The sequence below is a fragment of the Schistocerca gregaria genome, chromosome 4, assembly GCF_023897955.1.
Source record: "Schistocerca gregaria isolate iqSchGreg1 chromosome 4, iqSchGreg1.2, whole genome shotgun sequence".
Classification (NCBI taxonomy): domain Eukaryota; kingdom Metazoa; phylum Arthropoda; class Insecta; order Orthoptera; family Acrididae; genus Schistocerca; species Schistocerca gregaria.
The window spans coordinates 734422393-734441064 of record NC_064923.1 but is presented as its reverse complement, the minus strand read 5'-3'; the positions used below and the strand labels follow the sequence as shown (position 1 = coordinate 734441064).

Below are 18672 nucleotides of genomic sequence, written 5' to 3'. Positions count from 1 at the left end.
GAGAGAGAGAGAGAGAGAGAGAGAGAGAGAGAGAGAGAGAGAGAGAGAGAGAGAGACGCACCAGTAATTTGGAGCAGAGAATACGGTTATGCAGCGTCCATCGTGAGCTATTTCAAAGCCTTCATTTTTCACTTCATGGCTCCTTATAATGTAATCTAGACCATTAAGGTCAAGAAATTTCTTTGTAACATCTGGACCAAACTGTATGCCAACACCTCGCTTGCTTGGTTCTCTGCCAGGCTGAGGTTGTGGATCAGACCACAATAACTCACACATTAAACCTGTGAAGAAAAATGTGTATGTTATTTATGCTCAAACAACACTATATTAAATTTATGCATTTATCTTGTGAATTGTAAACTACAATGAAAAATTACAATAACAGTCTTCCACCTGACACTGAAGTACTAGTAAATTTTTATCCCAACAGGACCTGTATTAGGAGTCAAATATATGTTGTTGTTGTTGTTGTCTTCAGTCCTGAGACTGGTTTGATGTACCTCTCCATGCTACCCTATCCTGTCAAGCTTCATCATCTCCCAGTACTTACTGCAACCTACATCTTTCTGAATCTGCTTAGTGTATTCATCTCTTGGTCTCCCTCTACGATTTTTACCCTCCACCCTGCCCTCCAATGCTAAATTTGTGATCCCTTGATGTCTCAGAACATATCCTACCAGCCGTTCCCTTCTTCTCCTCAAGTTGTGCCACAAACTCCTCTTCTCCCCAATTCTATGCAATACCTCCTCAATAGTTATGTGATCTACCCATCTGATCTTCAGCATTCTTCTGTAGCACCACATTTCGAAAGCTTCTATTCTCTTCTTGTGCAAACTATCGTTCATGTTTCACTTCCATACATGGCTACACTGCATACAAATACTTTCAGAAACGACTTCCTAACACTTCAATCTATACTCGATGTTAACAAAGTTCTCTTCTTCAGAAACGCTTTCCTTGCCATTGCCAGTCTACATTTTATATCCTCTCTACTTCGACCATTATTAGTTATTTTGCTCCCCAAATAACAAAACTCCTTTACTACTTTACGTGTCTCATTTCCTAATCTAATTGCCTCAACATCACTCGACTTAACTCGACTACATTCCATTATCCTCGTTTTCCTTTTGTTGATGTTCATCTTATATCCTCCTTTCAAGACACTGTCCATTCCATTCAACTGCTCTTCCAGGTCCTTTGCTGTCTCTGATGGAATTACAATTTCATCGGGTGCAAACAATGTCATAGGGTGCAAAAACAACTGGAATCTTATGTACCCAAGCCAAATCTATAGAACATGAAGAAAGAGAGCAGTTAATAATAACTACAGGTCATTGCCAATCGCCTTAAGAGAAGACAGCTAAAAACAAGGACGTGGAGAAAGGGCTACGAAATACACCATAGAGAAATGGAGGCCCATACTGCTACAACAGATAAAAAGTAAAATGCAGTCGAAAGCCCACGTGTCGTTCGCTAAACCAGCTGAAAACTCAGACGGCAAACGTAAGCGGGAATGTAAACAGTTAAAAAATGGGTATTCCATCTGTAAACAGTGGCCATTTAAAACTTGGGCTCAATGTGCACAAAGTGGTGGGGAGTGCCACTTAAATGGCAATGGTTAAAAAGGCAGTGCCCAATATGCAACCTAGTTAAAATAACCTCCTCCCAGTGAGGGGGGGGGGGGGGGGGGGGGGGGGGGAGGGGGGGGGGCATGCACGTGAGGGTGTCGTTCAAGTTGCTAGGGGAGGCTTAATAATCTGAAGCTTATTCCCTTGCAGGGAGAACCAATGGTGATGCCAAAGTGACACCACCTCCTGACACACGGCAACACAGAGGTCATTGGAGGGAATATACGAACTAGTGGGAGGTATGAGGACTTTGGCCTTGGCAACAGTGTCAGCAGCCTCCTTCCCTGGTAGACTGGCATGACCAGGAACCGATATAAACATCACAGTGGCTCCATTGGGAGTTAGCCAGTGACAGATTTCCTGGACCCATTGGACTAAGGGATGGGCGGTGTACATCACAAAGAGACTTTGAAGGGCACAGAGTGTGAGCAGAGGACACAGTTCAAAAGCATATGTCACCAGATGTACTCTGTGGCCTGATACAGGGTGAAGGGTTGGGCTGTAAATACTGAGCAATGTGCTGGAAGTTGATACCGAAAAACGTCTGTGCCAATGACGAAGGCACACCCGACACCATGGTCAGTCAGAGCCATCAGTGCACACAAAGGTACTACTGCGAACCTCCATGTGAAGGTCATGGAACTGAAGGCAATAGGGCAAGGCTGAAGTAATGTCCTTAGGAAGCAAATAAAAACGAAAGTGAACATGGGCCACCGCACAAAGCCAGGGTGGTGAAAGGTTCATACCCACTGTGAAAGTTGCAGGTAGTGTGAAGTTAAGCCGCCACAGCAAGAGTCGAAAGCGGACTCCAGGTGGTAACAGAAGAGGGACGCGCCCCATATGCGCTATCAAAGGAGTCACTGAAGGGGGCGGCATAGGATGGGTGGCCACGCATGGCAGATGAACGGTATGCATGCCTGCTGAGGAGAAAGTCATGGCAGTAGGACAGTGGTAGTTCAGCAGCTTTGGCATACAGACTCAACTGAGCCGAGTGGTGGGTAGTGTTGAGATGGCATAAGAGGGACCGCTGTGCAGATGCATAAACAAAGCACCCAGTCTAGTTTTGAACGGACAAGGGACCGGTAAAAATGGAGGAGGGTGGTCGATAAACATCGCCACAGTCTGGGATTTCTGCAGAAAACCATTAATGACATGCGTGGACAAAGTGACGAGATGGTCCACTGCAGAACAGTGTGCCTGTACCGGGGGGGCGGGGGGGTTATGTAAGAATCCTACCTGTCGACCTGGGGCTGGGAATTACACGTTATACAGTCACCTGTTACGTGTCAGATGTGTGGGCTTGCCTTCAGGAGTGCACAGGGAGGAGTAGGAAAAAGATGAACATCAAATGCCCAAGCAGAGAAGGATAGGAGAAGGGAAACAAAGAAAGGAGAAGGGAACGAAAAACAGTGGGGAACTGTTATGTCAGAGATGGACAGTGGGGAGGGTTCCCAGTAACACCTCAGACACGTTCCCCAAGGGAGGGGAAAAGAATAGCCAGAGAATTGACATGCAGCATGAAAGGGAAAAGATACTGCAAAGGCTGGAGCCCAATGGTAGCTACGCACAAACCCGCCAAAGGGTGGCGAGCCCCCGGGAGGGGTGGGGGGTATGACATGAGAGGTTCAAATCCAAGGCATTCCTCTTGCACAATGGCAACAGTTTGTTAAAATTAGGCATTATCATAAGGAAACATTATATAAAGTAATCTTCTGCCCACCAGCAAAGGCATATGGTGCTCTTGGTTCGGCGAAGCATGATCTGGGATTGTGCAGGGCTGGAATCTATGGAATATCTTGCCAATGTGGCAAAGCCTACATCGATCAGACAACATCCACAGAGCATGAAAGATGTGTTGAACATAATCACCACACCCACCTTTTGCAGCCCAGTATGTCAGTCATAGCAAGATTCGTATGTGGCAACATGAGCCAACATTTGCTCTTGGCTACTATCTGTAAATTCCACAGCCACTGTGAAGCCGTATACTAATGGAAGCTTCTGTCTGAACTGACAGCTACTTGTCTGAGGGAATGAATTACCTCCCAAATGCTAGAGCTCTGCACAACTTACACACCTACCCTTTGCACTGGAGTGGAGCCTTCAGATAGATCACTCTCCAGTCCCAAGAGATGAGTGATCATATAGTGGCTAACAAGGGGAGGGCCTGACATGCGGGTCACCAATTTTGATCATGGATGTTTAATCTAAACACCTTTCAGCCATCTGAATTTCCAATTATTTTATTGAGAAACCAATTTCGGCAATATATTACACAGTCTTCAGATATTTGCAAGGATATAACCTACTTGAAATCAAGAGACACATGTTTTGGCTTTTTATAAAACAATCCCTGGTTTTTGAAAAAAACTAAGTGAATGCTGATGACAAAAGTTATTGTCAATCCTATATATCAAAAGACCATATAAAAAAAACATTTAATATTAATATAATATGGGGTTCAAAGTTAATAATGTTTGAGTAATTACAATTTTTGCGTTTTCACAGCATAGCTTGGGTACAATTCATTCAACATGCCTAGCAGAGCGAGGTCGGTGGGTGAGTGGTAACGGCATTAGGTTACCAAGCTGCTGGTCTGTGTTCGATTCTTGGCCATGACTTTTTTCCATTCAATATTTTTCAGTGAATCTGATAATACTGTGATAATCAGAATACCATTCTTTCCTTTCTTTAATTAGAATATGAACTATTTTCATTGTGATATGAAAAAATACGAAACTACACCCACAATATATTATTATTTAATCTTACCCGATTGTCTATGCGTCAGCGTTCTTGCAATCAGTCGGGTGAAACTTATCACAGACATGGGCAAAAAATAAATATTTCTCGCACCATGTGCAACACACGAATGATATCTAACTGCACTGACATGTTTTCCGGCACACCATTCATGGAAAAAATATCTGACTCATGCTGTTAGAAACAGATCATCATATATCAAATTGGATGTGTACCAAGAGTATAAAAGCGTATCTTAAAAGACAGATATGGAGAACTGGTTGTGGACCATGTAATGGGACACCCATTCTAACATAGCCTTTTTCCTTATAGAAGTAGCCAATACCAGGATTAAACCCGAATCTGGTATTGGTGAACATTCTCAACTGTTTCCCTGGAAGAATTTCATTTCATTTCATATACTATGTATTACATTCCAGGCTAAAATATATAAAAAGAAATTAAGTTGTTACAATCAATACAGCTAAAATAATTATTCTTGCAAAAGATTTGGAATTGTGAAGTATTTGGCATACTTAAAATTCATTTTAATAATTGCACAATCGAATGCTAATCATTAAATTGATTTCTGGATTCATTTATTAAATAATGTTATAACTTTGTGATGATTCTTCTTTTTTCAAGTAAGTATGTAGACACTTTTGCTTTGTAAACTCTTCGCAATATTGTGAGTATCATAGAATTTAAGTAGTAGTGGCCACGTCTCTGATGGAATCAGACTTGTTTTTGATTGTCACACTAGTAATTTAATTTGTGGTGTGACAGAAGTGGAAATTGTAAATACGGTGTGATACTGAGAAATGAGACGAAGAATAAAACTAAAGAATAATACAGGCAAATTTTCATCAGTTATTTAGTCATCAGGAACCCACAGTGTTATAAATCAAAAGTTCAGCCACAAGACTGTACCCCTAGACACAATAACTGCAGCCAACGACAAGACATGAAAATGAAGGCAAGTAAAAAGTTTTTCTTTTGTGTATATTACACCTCTTGACACTTTTGAAAATAACGAAGAGACTATGAGAAATTTAATGGTGATGTGTGGGAGGGTAAGATTACAACCAGCATGTGAATTTTGATGGCATCCACCCTATATTGTAATTCTCTGCTCTGCTGCGGTATCACATTATTTTTAAGTCATGTGGTGAAATGCTTTAGCTGCTGGAGGAAGGAAATATAACTCAGTTGACAAAGGGGGGTATGTTTCGGTGGTACCACTTGCACAGTGCAGGTCAGCTGAACATCACCACCTACGAAAGTCTTATCGTAGCATGTCCTGTATCATGCTGAAAGTAAGTGCCAATATCTTATACATACTTATTTGATTACTAATCAGATCATCTGATGTTTTACTTTAAAAACAGGAGGAAAGAAAGGTATTCTTATGATCAGTATATTATCAGATATATTGAAAAAATATCAAGTGAAAAAATCCACAACCAAAGATGTAACACAGACCAGCAGTTTGGTAGTCTAATACCTTGACCACTCGACTGATGACTTTTCTCTTCTACCTGTGCCAAATGATGGGTACTCAAGCTACAGCAAAAGGGGGGGGGGGGGGGGGAACCACATTAATAATTCTATCACTATTCTATCACTACTAACTCTGGACCCTACATTGCCACATAGAAGAAGGTGTAATACAGAAGATTCCAGTAAAATGATTCTTGACATCTGTGGATACCTCTAGAATGTACTCGAACCGAATATAGAAATTAAAACTGTTTGGTCCAGGTGAGTTTTGAACTCACGACTCTTCATGTCGTTTAGTATCATAACCACTACACCATGGTGCTACTCTGCTGCTTCTGTGACATTGCTCCCTCCTCAAGAGAACATCGTCTCGGTGTTACACTCTCCTAGACCGGGAAAGAGTCATCGGTCCTGATGACTGATTCTCACCCTGGCGGTGATATTCTTAGAACTTCTTTCACTGCTATGCTCTTCGTCACCTCGCTTGTTACCTGTCACTGGAGATTAGAATTTACCCTGGGTTGCCAAAATCCAAACAAGTGGCAGAAGGTATATGAGCATATAGTCAAATTTAACAAATAGGATGACACAGTGTGTTTGGCCAACGTATTTTTCTACTTGGAGGGCACTGCCAAGCAATGGTATGAGAACAACGAGGAGAAGTTCACAAGCTGGGAAGTATTCCAGGGGAACGCTGCAAGTATTTTGGTGACACATGACGACAGAAGTGTAAAGCTGAAGATAAACTAAAGTGCAGGGCACAGCATGCAGAAGAAACTACAGCATCCTACATTCAAGATATCTTGGAGCTGTGTAAAATAGTGTATCCTAGAATGGAGGAGGAAGATAAGATTGCACATCTCATGAAGGGTGTTGCCGAGGACATGTATCAATCCCTACTCCTGAAGGTGGTTTCGACAGCAGCAGACTTCATAAAATGGTGCCATTATATCGAGACAATGCATCAAAAAAGAATTACACACAAGAAGTTTGAATGGCTTCCAAACGTTGTATCAGTGTCTGTGATGGAGGAGGCAACTGATTTCACAAGTGTTGTTAGTCAGATAGTGAGAGACGAAGTTCAGAAGGCACTTGGATTGCATGGTGAGCAAAAACAGACGCTTCAAGAGGTCATAAGGGAGGAAGTGGAACAGACATTGAACCCAATCTCTCGTCCTTCATTTCCATTTAAAATGGTGAAAAAGTCGAGCCCCAGGCAGAGTTACGTTCCTACAATGCCGCATGAGGAACCTGTTTGGGCACCAAGGAAGACTGACATCTGGAGGACCCAGGATAACCAACCTTTATGCTTCCACTGCAGATGAGCGGGACGAGTGATGTACTATTGTAGAGAAAGGTGGAAGATATTTGATGACGCCTGCACCAGAAGACAGCAGACCGATCTTAACTGACGCCAACTCCGGGACAACGAAGATGAACAAGATGATGTGCGTGCAAAATGACGTAGGTCACTGTCGCCGCAAGCTAGCAGCTGGAGAGGACGCTCCCCAACATGCCTATCAAGGTCTCCGTCGACGTTTAGAAGCTCCGGTCGATCACCTAGCCACCACAACCTGGAAAACTAAATGGTGCAACTTTCCTTGGAAGTAAGGCCGCCGAAGAGAAAAATCCTCTGCTGTCAATCACTACAAAAGTGATAGGAAATAATGTCGATATCCTCATGGATGGCTGACCAGCCTAAGCTCTTGTGGACTCTGGAGCATCATATTCAGTCACTTCGGAGAAGTACCATCGCCAGTTGCAGAAGGTGGCTAATAGGAAATATGTAAAACCTGCAGGAAGATGTACCATTCATGTCGGTATAAGTGGCTATAAACAGCCCTTAGAATTCATCGCCTTACAAGGTGTAGTCATGACGTCATTCTTGGATGGGACTTTTTGAAAGCTTCTCGATTGTTGTCGCTTGAAGATTATGCTAGACGAGATGAGATACTATGGGCAGGATGATGCGCATTCGAGTGTGTGGAGACTGTGTGTGCTGGATGAAGTGATCATTCCTGCTGTCAGCACTAGAAAGGTAACTGTCACATGTCATGCCATACATCAACCCATGGATCTTGTAGTGGAATATAATAGAAGCATACCACTGAAGAATAACTTGCTCATCCCAGCCTCTGTTGTCTCGTTCAAGAATGGATTCAGTGAATTGTAGATAGTTAACTGTCACTGAAAACCCCAGATCCTTCTAAGATGCATGTGCATAGCAAACGCTGAGCCGTTAATTGAAGAACAGCTACGCTGAGCCGTTAATTGAAGAACAGCTAAGTGTCATAGAAACCTCCAATGCCAAGTCTGTGGGTGAAATCAGCACTGCCACTACGAGACAAGATCTTCTCGCTCGACTATCACCAGATCTCACTAAGGGATAACACAAGAAGCTACTTGCCATTCTTCAATCCAACAGGATGACTCGCCATGTGGGCACTACATCTTAAAGAGTATGACATTACCATACTGTACAAAATTAGAAGAAAACACCAAGATGCCAACTGTGTCTCAAGAAACCCTGTGCAAGACCATCAAGACTTTGATGGACATTGTGACTGTTTCGCTGCATTCCAGGATCTCTCTGCCAAGCAGGACGACGACGCCAAGATATCTCAAATTATGCTTGCCTTAAATCGATCAGAGGATGTGAAAGGACAATTTAAGGTAGTTAAAGTGATCCATTTGGATCACAGTGATTCCTAAACACATGCGCTTAGATGTTCTACAGAAATTCCAGGATATGATGGAATCCGGAAGAGATTTTTCTGGCCAGGTTTATTTAGGAGTGTGTGTCACTATGTGTTGCACTATCGAGAGTGCCAGAGGAGAAAGGGCAGTTGCTCAGAAACCACCTGGCCGACTCATATCAATTCCACCAGCTGAAATGCCTTTCCAGCATGTTGGGATTGACCTCCTCGGACGATTTCCAATGTCTGCTAGTGGCAATAGATGGATTATTGCTTGCACTGATTATCTGATGCACTATTCCATTACAAATGCCATGAAAACAACCAAAGCATCCGAGGTAGCCAAATTCATCACGGAAGACATTGTATTAAAACACGGTGCCCCAAGGTCATTAATTACGGATCGAGGGAAAGTTTTTCAGTCGCATCTTGTGACAGAGGTAAACTGTCAGTGCAACATTACTCATCACATGATGACTGCCTACCATCCGCAAAGTAACAGGCTTACTGAACGCCTTAATTAAACTTTGGCCAACGTGGTATCATTGTTCATCAGTGTTGAGCAGAGCAACTGGGATGAAGTGCTACCTCTTGTAATGTTTGCCTACAACACCGCCAAACAATACACCACAGTTTTTATGCCATTTTTCCTGGTGCATGGGCGTGAGGCAACGAGGATGATGGACACTGTGTTTCCATTACATCCTGATGATGTGGATGACTATTACATCGGCCTGGTGTTAAACAGAGCTGAGGACGCTCATCAGTTAGCTCGACTCCGCACGCAGCAGGCACAAGAAAAGATCGCCAAAGGTAAGACGTGAGCCACTGCCCTGTTGTCTATCAGCCTGGTGACCTCGTCTGGATCTTCACTCCTGTTCGGAAGGTTGGTCTCTCTGAGAAGCTCCTCAGGCGCTACTTTGGACCTTATACGGTCGTAAGACAGTTGTCTGATGTTACTTATGAAGTTGAAGATTTTGACCCCAACACAAGACAAAAGATCATCCTTTGAATGAAATCAGTAATTGTTTCGTGACAAATTTTGTTGTTGACTTAGAAACAAATATAAATTCTGTACTAATTATAAGCATTTGGAGAATGACCTACTAGAATTTTTTATGTATTTATTTGGCTCTATTCAAAAACATATTAGCAAAGCCAGCCTTTAATTCCAAAATAATTACCACATTTGTCAAAAGCATATTTTGCGTAACTATACCTGTTAATTTAATTAATTAACAAATAATTCGGCCAAAGTTTTGTGATAGAAGGAACTGTTAAAAAGAAGGAATTTCAATGTATTCAGTTAATTGAATGAGTTACGTTTTAATTGTAATTTCTGTTAAGTTAAACACTGAACAATGTATAGTTTCAGTGCCTGTTATTGCGAGGACATAGAAAGGCCCAATTTTTGGTCCTGAAACAGTCAGTCCACAGCTGATTTTCAGATGGGACGTCTGTATCAATTACAGTAACAATAATGCATTAACAGCGGAAGTAATGTAACACCAATAGGCCATGTGTTAAAACAATGACAGTGTCTGTTCATTTGAGAAATCGTGTCACATGTACTTCATTATTCTGCAAAAGCTGAGCTGTGTGATTAGGTATTTACTGCTCACAGATGTTCAACAGCAAACTATTATAACAATATGCTGATGTTTGCCTGCAAGCTATTAATGAGGCTTGTTTACCAATAGTGAACTGGCCATATAACTGTGTAATATTGGGGGGTTGTAAACAATAAAAGTAAAGAATTGTGAAAAGCAACTGTGCAACTGTCAGGTACATCATTTACAGAAGTCAGTGTTGAACTTCCAACCCCCATTTTTCAGCCAGTAGAACAATGTCGTATGTTGACACCAAGGACTACCAACAAAGGAGTGAAGCAGGCAAAAATCACAGTCTGTCCTAGATTTTCCATTGTTTAAAGAAAAGCAATATGTGAACATTTTTACCTTCTTCTGGCGGTTGCCTGTTCCTATCAATCTTCCTCAAATCTTCCAATGTGACACTATCGTCTGAAAACAGACCACCATGCATAACCTGAAAACATAACAAATGTCATTATATGCATTATATATCCATTCACTATGCAAATCCTCCCACCTCTCTCTCTCTCTCTCTCTCTCTCTCTCTCTCTCTCTCTCTCTCTCTGTGTGTGTGTGTGTGTGTGTGTGTGTGTGTGTGTGTGTGTGTGTGTGTGTGTGTGTGTGTGTGTGTGTACACAAATGTGCACCTACTTTTGAGTTAGCATCCTAGAACTAAATTTATCAGCATAGAATAAATGTAAAGGATATAAAGCTTGAGGTCTGTGACACTTATTCTTGCCTGAGTAAATTACCATAGAATCTCTGATGCCTGATTATCTCTCCTTTGTTCATGCAGGTAACTAAGCCAGAAACTGACATGACTTATCACTTCCAAAAGATGTTAAAATATAATTTTAAGATACTTTACAGAAAAAAAATGAAAACCTATTGAAGACAGCAAAGAAAGTGCAGGAGCATGTTTGGATTCAACAAAATTAATCAAATGGTGTCCTGCACATGGTGGAATTCCTCTTCAGTTTTTCTTCTTGTCTAATAATTTTGTAGCTCTGAATACATTCAGCAACTTATGATAATGGCTTCAATTCAGAGAAGAATACAGTTAACAAGTTTCCCGAGGTATGCAGCATCCAGCTGAAGCCTCTTACTGATGATTAGATACTGTACAGCTGCCAAATTGATCCTTGGTTGACTACTATGTTTCACTCACTGTTTCACATAGTCCCTACATTTACTATTGGATTAAGAACAGGTGATTTAGTGGGTCAGTCGATGGGCAATAGCATGCTCGAGTGTTCATCATACCAGGACTGTACATATACAGCCTTGTGAACACAACTCATCTTGGAAGATGTGTGTCCACAGGATAATCACAGAAATTTAAAAGAAAGTGCAACACTGTCACAAAGAATGCTGAAATTAACATTCCGATTCACATCTACAGCAACCTGTAGGTGTGGTCCCTAGTCAATGTCTAAAAGACAAAACAACACCGAACCACCTCCAACACGAACTGCAGGTTACATGTGTTAGTGGACTGTTGCTGCATTCACTGCCTTGCATAATTTGAAAACAGGCAAAATCATGTCGGTGACACACACTACAAGCATACAATCAGCTACTGTCCAGTTTCTTGTTGTTTGGGTCATTGAAGACGTGCAATTTTATGTGATGCCTGTGGGCATGTGAGATACCAGGCTCCAAACAGAAACTGCAGGCAGTTTCTTACACAGTGTTCACTCCGTAACTGGTTGAGGTGGACCTGCATTCATGGGCAGCAGCAATTTCTATTTGGTTTGAAATTGATAGTCACTGGCAAGGCATAGCCCTCATTTATGATCCTTGTAGGTTAGGATATTTTTACAACCACTCTTCTCATAAAACGTTAAACAGCCACTAGTGGTACACTCTGATTAAAATCAGGTATCAATTCTACACCATCAATGGCACTCCTAAGTGACCAATGTGCTTTCCTAAGTGAGCGACTGATATTTTGTCCTGTTAGCACAAGTGACTGACGCCCGGGGGAGGGAGGGGGGGGGAAGACCCATCTGATTAACTGCACTGAAAAACTATGAAAACCTGCATGTCCATGAAGTTTCCTTGTACTGTAAACACAAAGTGAAGTCTAGTGAGCAGCAGAAATGATAAAATAAGGCCAAGGACCCTGATAATATCACAATTATGACTTATTGCTGCTTATTCTATCATCACCATGAAAGGAATTACATTATTGAACATTTACTTTCATATATAGCATTTTAATAATGAAAACTAATGCTTTTATACTTACTAGTACTCTATTATTTAAACAATGGCACAGCGGCAACCAGTTGTAAACCTCTGTAAAAAGTTCAGCCATCTGCGCAGTGTACTTTGCCTTCACCTCACCTTCAAAGCCATACATCTCATTCATCACTCTACTTTCGTGGTTACCTAAACAACAACAAATTTCCTCAGTTTTAACATCTAAAATTACCTTTGTAGTAAGTACCAAAATTTCCTACAAACAGATTAATATGTACATGATATGCTGATAAACCACTGTGTGCATTTGAAAATAAAATAATTTTAGTTTTTTGCTGTGGAAAATATATATATATATATATATATATATATATAAAATAGAAAGAAACTTCCACATGGGAAAATATTTAAAAACAAAGATTCCAAGACTTACCAAGCGGGAAAGCGCCGGTAGATAGGCACAATGAATAAAACACACACACACACACACACACACACACACACACACACACACACACACACACACACACACACACACACACAGAATTTCGAGCTTTCGCAACCAGCGGCTGCTTCATCAGGAAAGAGGGAAGGATAAGGAAAGATGAAAGGATGTGGGTTTTAAGGGAGAGGGTAAGGAGTCATTCCAATCCCGGGAGCGGAAAGACTCACCTTAGGGGGAAGAAAGGAAAAAAGGGATAGGTATATACTCGCACGCACACACGCACACATATCCATCCATTCATATACAGACACAGACATACTCTTTGCCTTTAAATATGTCTGCTTGTGTCTGTATGTGTGTGTGTGTGTGTGTGCGCAGTGTACGCCTGTCCATTTTTCCCCTAGGGTGGGTCTTTCCGCTCCCGGGATTGGAGTGACTCCTTGCCCTCTCCCTTAGAACCCGCATCCTTTCGTCTTTCCCTCTCCTTCCCTCTTTCCTGAGGGGGTGGCCGTCGGCTGCGAGGGCCAGGGGTTCTGTGTGTGTGTTTTGTTTATTGTGCCTATCTACCGGCGCTTTCCTGCTTGGTGCGTCTTGGAATCTTTGTTTTCTTTACAACCTGCAATCCAAACATTCTACTAATAGTAAGTGCTTAAAGTAAATTTAAGGAATGTTCGAGTATTTGATTACAGTAGTATACGTTAAACATTACTGGCTAATATTTTTTTAAAAAAATAATGTAATACCCTCCATTGCACGAAGTAATGTTGTTGATAATCTCTACAAAAAATCAGAGACTGACATCCTCAGAACTGGCTATTACAAACAATCGTTCATTGCTGAATTGTACATCCTTGTTGGACAGTCCCCGGCACTACATACAAAACAGTTTGCTTTTCTCATAAGGCTGGTACACCCAGAGGAAAAACAGCTTATTCCACAATTATTATTTTCTATGACAAATTGGTAAACTCAATATCAAGCTGGAACAACAGGATTTGGCAGTACTAAGTTGGCAGGTGCCTGATTTTGTTTAAATGTGCAGGAGACAAATTTTTTTAAAGTTGAGAATGACACAACAAAGAAGTTATTAATTATCTTAAGTTTTCTATGCCATGATACCATACAACATTCTTGTTGCAGCTGTTCACTGCATCGAACAATGACACCAATACTAATAAAAACAGTAAATACTGATGTAAATGGAAAGCACTGCATGATGAATGACTAGTTAAAATGTTACCAAATATACTTTACTTCCATATCTGTGGCATACAGTGATTAAAAATTAATTCTTGTGTGAGCCTATTTTCAGTACAGCAAAAAAGCCATTCCTGCACATAAGGAATAGAGTAGCTACTGAGTTCACATGGAGATTACAACATTGTATAACCAGAGGATATGTGAATGCAGCTTTTTGCCTTATTTCTTACAGACAAAGGTCGAGTCATTGGCACGAGGGATATGGGCACTACATACTGACAGGTCATATACACGTCGCTGGCTCCAATGCAATGACTGCACAACGAGGGGTGATGAGACAGCTTCAGGACAACAGTGTAGCAAGAAGAGTAGGCATGAGGTCTTCCAGAAAGACTACACCACTAGATGATAAAATTGTTCGACCAGCTCTAATGGTGACAGAAGACAACAGCTCGAATCTGGACACAGATAACAGGCAGCGTGTCACCACAAGTAATTTGGAACAGATTACTGGGAGCCAGTTTGCGTTCTTGAGTTAGTGTGGTTTTTTTACTGCTGGCTTCGTGCCACAGTGACTTGCATGGTAAAGAGCCAGAGTCAAATGGGTCACTGAGTGATATTCTATGGTATTCAGCTACATCTTGTTTCTGTTGGTAGGGGTCAGATTGGTGTTAACATGTCCACAGAGACAAGGTGAAAGGTCACAGAGAGCACAATTCTTGAGACCCATGAAACCTGAACATACATTTATACCAGTCTCCAGCCAATAATCTTCACCAACTGACACACCTTGAGTCTAAGGGCATGGCAACAAATTCCTCATGATTATATTCAGAGGCTACTAGCTTGCATGTGATAACACCTCATGTGATAACACATGACTGACATTAGTTCTGAATGAAAGTTTTCAATCAACATGAGCTACAAAAAATATATTAAAAACAAAGATTACAAGACTTACCAAACGGGAAAGCGCCGGCAGACAGGCACATGAACAAAACACACAAACACACACACAGAATTACGAGCTTTCGCAACTGGCAGTTGCTTCGCCAGGAAAGAGGGAAGGAGAGGGAAAAATGAAAGGATGTGGGTTTTAAGGGAGAGGGTAAGGAGTCATTCCAATCCCGGGAGCGGAAATACTTCCCTTAGGGGAAAAAAAGGACAGGTGTACACTCGCGCGCGCACTCACGCACGCACATATATATCCATCCGCACATACACAGACACCACTAGAATTTTGAGGTGTTGGGGGGAGTGGAGCTGGAAGTGGGAGATTGAGTAGATGGGAGAGACTGGGTCTGTGTGCAATGAGAGGAGGTTGAGGTTTGTTGGAAAGGTTGTGGAGGGTGAGTGAGTTGCCTTTCCGGAGGTGGGAAACCAGGAGATTGGATAGTTTTTTGAGGTGGAGGGTGGCATGTTGTTCTAATTTGCGGTTGGCCTGTAGGAGGATGCTATGTACAGCCGGTGTGGATGTGGGAGAGGAAAGATTGAGGACTTTGATTTGGGATAGGAGTTGACGGGTGTGTTCATTGGCCGAGTCGATGTATAGGTGAAGGATTAGGCGGGTGAGGGCTATGGATTGTGCTGTTTGGAACTGGTATAAGGACTGATGGAAAGAAGGATTGCAGCCAGAGATGGGAACTTTAAGTGCGAGGCCTTTGGGAGTAATGCCAAATGTCAGACAAGCCTGAGTAAATAAAATATGGGAGCGTAATCTGGCTAGGGTGAAGGCATGTTTGCGGAGGGAATGTAAATAAAATTTAATGGGGTCGTTGTAGGGATGTTGTGAGGTTGACATGGCATTAGTAGGTGGAAAGGGTAATATGAGGTTAAAGTGAAAGTAAAGAGAGATTTATATAGGGAGAGATAAAGGTGTGAAAAAAGTCGAAAAAGTGTTGGTTTGAGATGAGCTATGTTGATCATGTGCTGAACTTAGGTTGGTGAACAACAATGGGTGCAAAGGTTGGGTCGTTATGTTGTCTCCAGATCACGTTAAAGGGTGGGGAAATTCAAGAAAATTTCGAAAAAAAAATTTTTCGAAAAAATAATTTGCAAAAAAATAAAATTAGAAAAAAATTTTCGAATAAAATCTCGAAGAATATGTGTGTAAATGTATTCAAAGGACTGGTTATGTACTGGCAGGTTATGATAATGAGGCTAACAATTGTTTGATGAAGAAATAATAACGTGTAAACCTGTGGGAAGCTGCTAAAAAATGATTGGTTTTGTGGGAAAAACGGGAATGGAAATAAAACGAAAGTTGTTGGAAAAAAACTGAGATGGTTGTGAAATGGGTGAAAGGAACTGAAGCTGTGAAATAGTATTCACGAGTTTACACGAAATGTTTGTAAACTTGGAACAATGGATTTTATAGCAGCGGTTATGTTGAAAGCGTGGAAAATTTTAGGTTATGGTTTGGAAGTAAATTATGTATTATTGAGTATAATTAGACAGGATAAAATGTATGGTAGATTACGGAAAAATGGAAGATGAATACAAAGTGGAACTTCTTGTACAAACAAAAAGAGAAAGTAAGACGATAGAGAAGATTTCGAAATGCAACAGAGACAATAACAAACGTAATTGTTGGGTTCAAATTAATGATGATGTAAATAAAATAGAAAGAAACTTCCACATGGGAAAAATATATTAAAAACAAAGATTACAAGACTTACCAAGCGGGAAAGTGCCGGCAGACAGGCACATGAACAAAACACACACACACACACACACACACACACACACACACACACACACAGAATTACGAGCTTTCGCAACTGGCAGTTGCTTCGTCAGGAAAGAGGGAAGGAGAGGGAAAAATGAAAGGATGTGGGTTTTAAGGGAGAGGGTAAGGAGTCATTCCAATCCCGGGAGCGGAAAGACTTCCCTTAGGGGATTAGGGGAAAAAAAGGACAGGTGTACACACACACACACACACACACACACACACACACACACACATATCCATCCGCACATACACAGTGTCTGTGTATGTGCGGATGGATATGTGTGTGTGTGTGTGTGTGTGTGTGTGTGTGTGTGTGTGTGTGTGTGTGTGCGCGCGCGAGTGTACACCTGTCCTTTTTTTCCCCTAAGGGAAGTCTTTCCGCTCCCGGGATTGGAATGACTCCTTACCCTCTCCCTTAAAACCCACATCCTTTCATTTTTCCCTCTCCTTCCCTCTTTCCTGACGAAGCAACTGCCAGTTGCGAAAGCTCGTAATTCTGTGTGTGTGTTTGTGTGTTTTGTTCATGTGCCTGTCTGCCGGCGCTTTCCCGCTTGGTAAGTCTTGCAATCTTTGTTTTTAATATATTTTTCCCATGTGGAAGTTTCTTTCTATTTTATTTACATGAGCTACAAAAAACATTGTTTAAATTACATCAATTAGGGAAAGGATAATATAATCTTTGAATATCAACAAAGAAAACTAAAATCATGGCTTATCATGATAAATACCCCACATGTTCAAAAGTAATAAAGATAATTCACCACCTGAATATATCTCAAACTTAAGTTTTTTTTCCCAATGAAACCTAAGTTTTGACATGACAAGGACCTAGAAATTAAGACTGACAAATGTAAATCAATGTGTGGAATAATAAACAAAACATTTCAGAACAAAATTAAAATTTTATAAAACCATCGTTACACCTGTGCTGCTATATGGAAGTGAGAAACAGACCACCTCCTCCCCAAAAAAAAGGGCGAAAACTATGAGTAGCAGAAATGAGTTTTCTTACGAAATTGATGTTTTAGTTGAGATACCCATATCAGAAATGAAGATAGGAATGAACTAGACTTTTATAATATTAACAAAAAGAGCAAAGAAGATAAACTAGTGAAATGTCACCTACAAAACATGAGTGCAGAGAGAATTCTACATCTGATCCTTCTGTACCAGCCTAGAAGAAGAAGGGACATAGGTAGAGACAGAATGAGGTGGCAGTGAAGAGTGAAGATGGAATAGGTACAGGTGCCTAACCCTTGAAAAGAAGAAGAAGCAAAAAGTCTAATCATTTGATACCTGTTATCTGAAGAACATCTCAACATTTGATAAATATCGAACTGGTGTTTTAAAATTTAACACTTTCCATTTCCATCAACATAATAATATTAAGTTTTTACTATGTCTTATTTAATGCTCCGGTCAAGTGAAAAATATTAATACATGCTTCAAGCCTAACATCAGGCAATACACACTGAATGTATAATATATTAAGTTCAAGTTTTTTCCGTGACATTAGGAATATGAAATTTTGTGGGTTGTTGCCAATTTTTCACTGCGTGTATCTGCAAAGTGTTTGTTGCCTAATAAAGGGTAGTGAATTAGTGTCTATTTCAAATTTAAGTTCGTAACATTCTTATGCACTGGCTATGATCTTTGTATGTTCTGTGATTTCTCATTTACCAGCTGATGTTGCTGTGAGGTTCTGTTTAGAATCTAAATTTCTTTCACATGAGAAACAAGTTTCTAACGTTTTAATATTGACTAGAGTACTTTACAGATCTGCTCCACAATGTTGCTTGTCATTTCCCTTCCACTTCTGCATTAAACACTGGATACATTTTCTATTTGTAAAAAGACATTAGCAGGTAGGACATTAAAATAAAACCTATATATCATCAGCAGCATAAAAAACATATGAAGCTTCGGAAATAAT

General features: G+C 40.9%; 1 protein-coding gene across 2 annotated transcripts in view; it reads right to left on the bottom strand.

Annotated features, from left to right (window-relative positions):
• The window catches only part of LOC126266618 (serine/threonine-protein phosphatase 5), an 86462-nt gene that overhangs the window by 23951 nt on the left and 43839 nt on the right, over positions 1-18672 (bottom strand). For both annotated transcript variants that reach the window (XM_049970965.1, XM_049970964.1), the window contains 3 exons: positions 12410-12552; positions 10525-10612; positions 62-281 (listed from right to left, as the gene is read on the bottom strand). In XM_049970965.1, coding sequence (XP_049826922.1) covers positions 62-281; positions 10525-10612; positions 12410-12552 — 451 coding nt within the window. The remainder of the gene's footprint in view (positions 1-61; positions 282-10524; positions 10613-12409; positions 12553-18672) is intronic.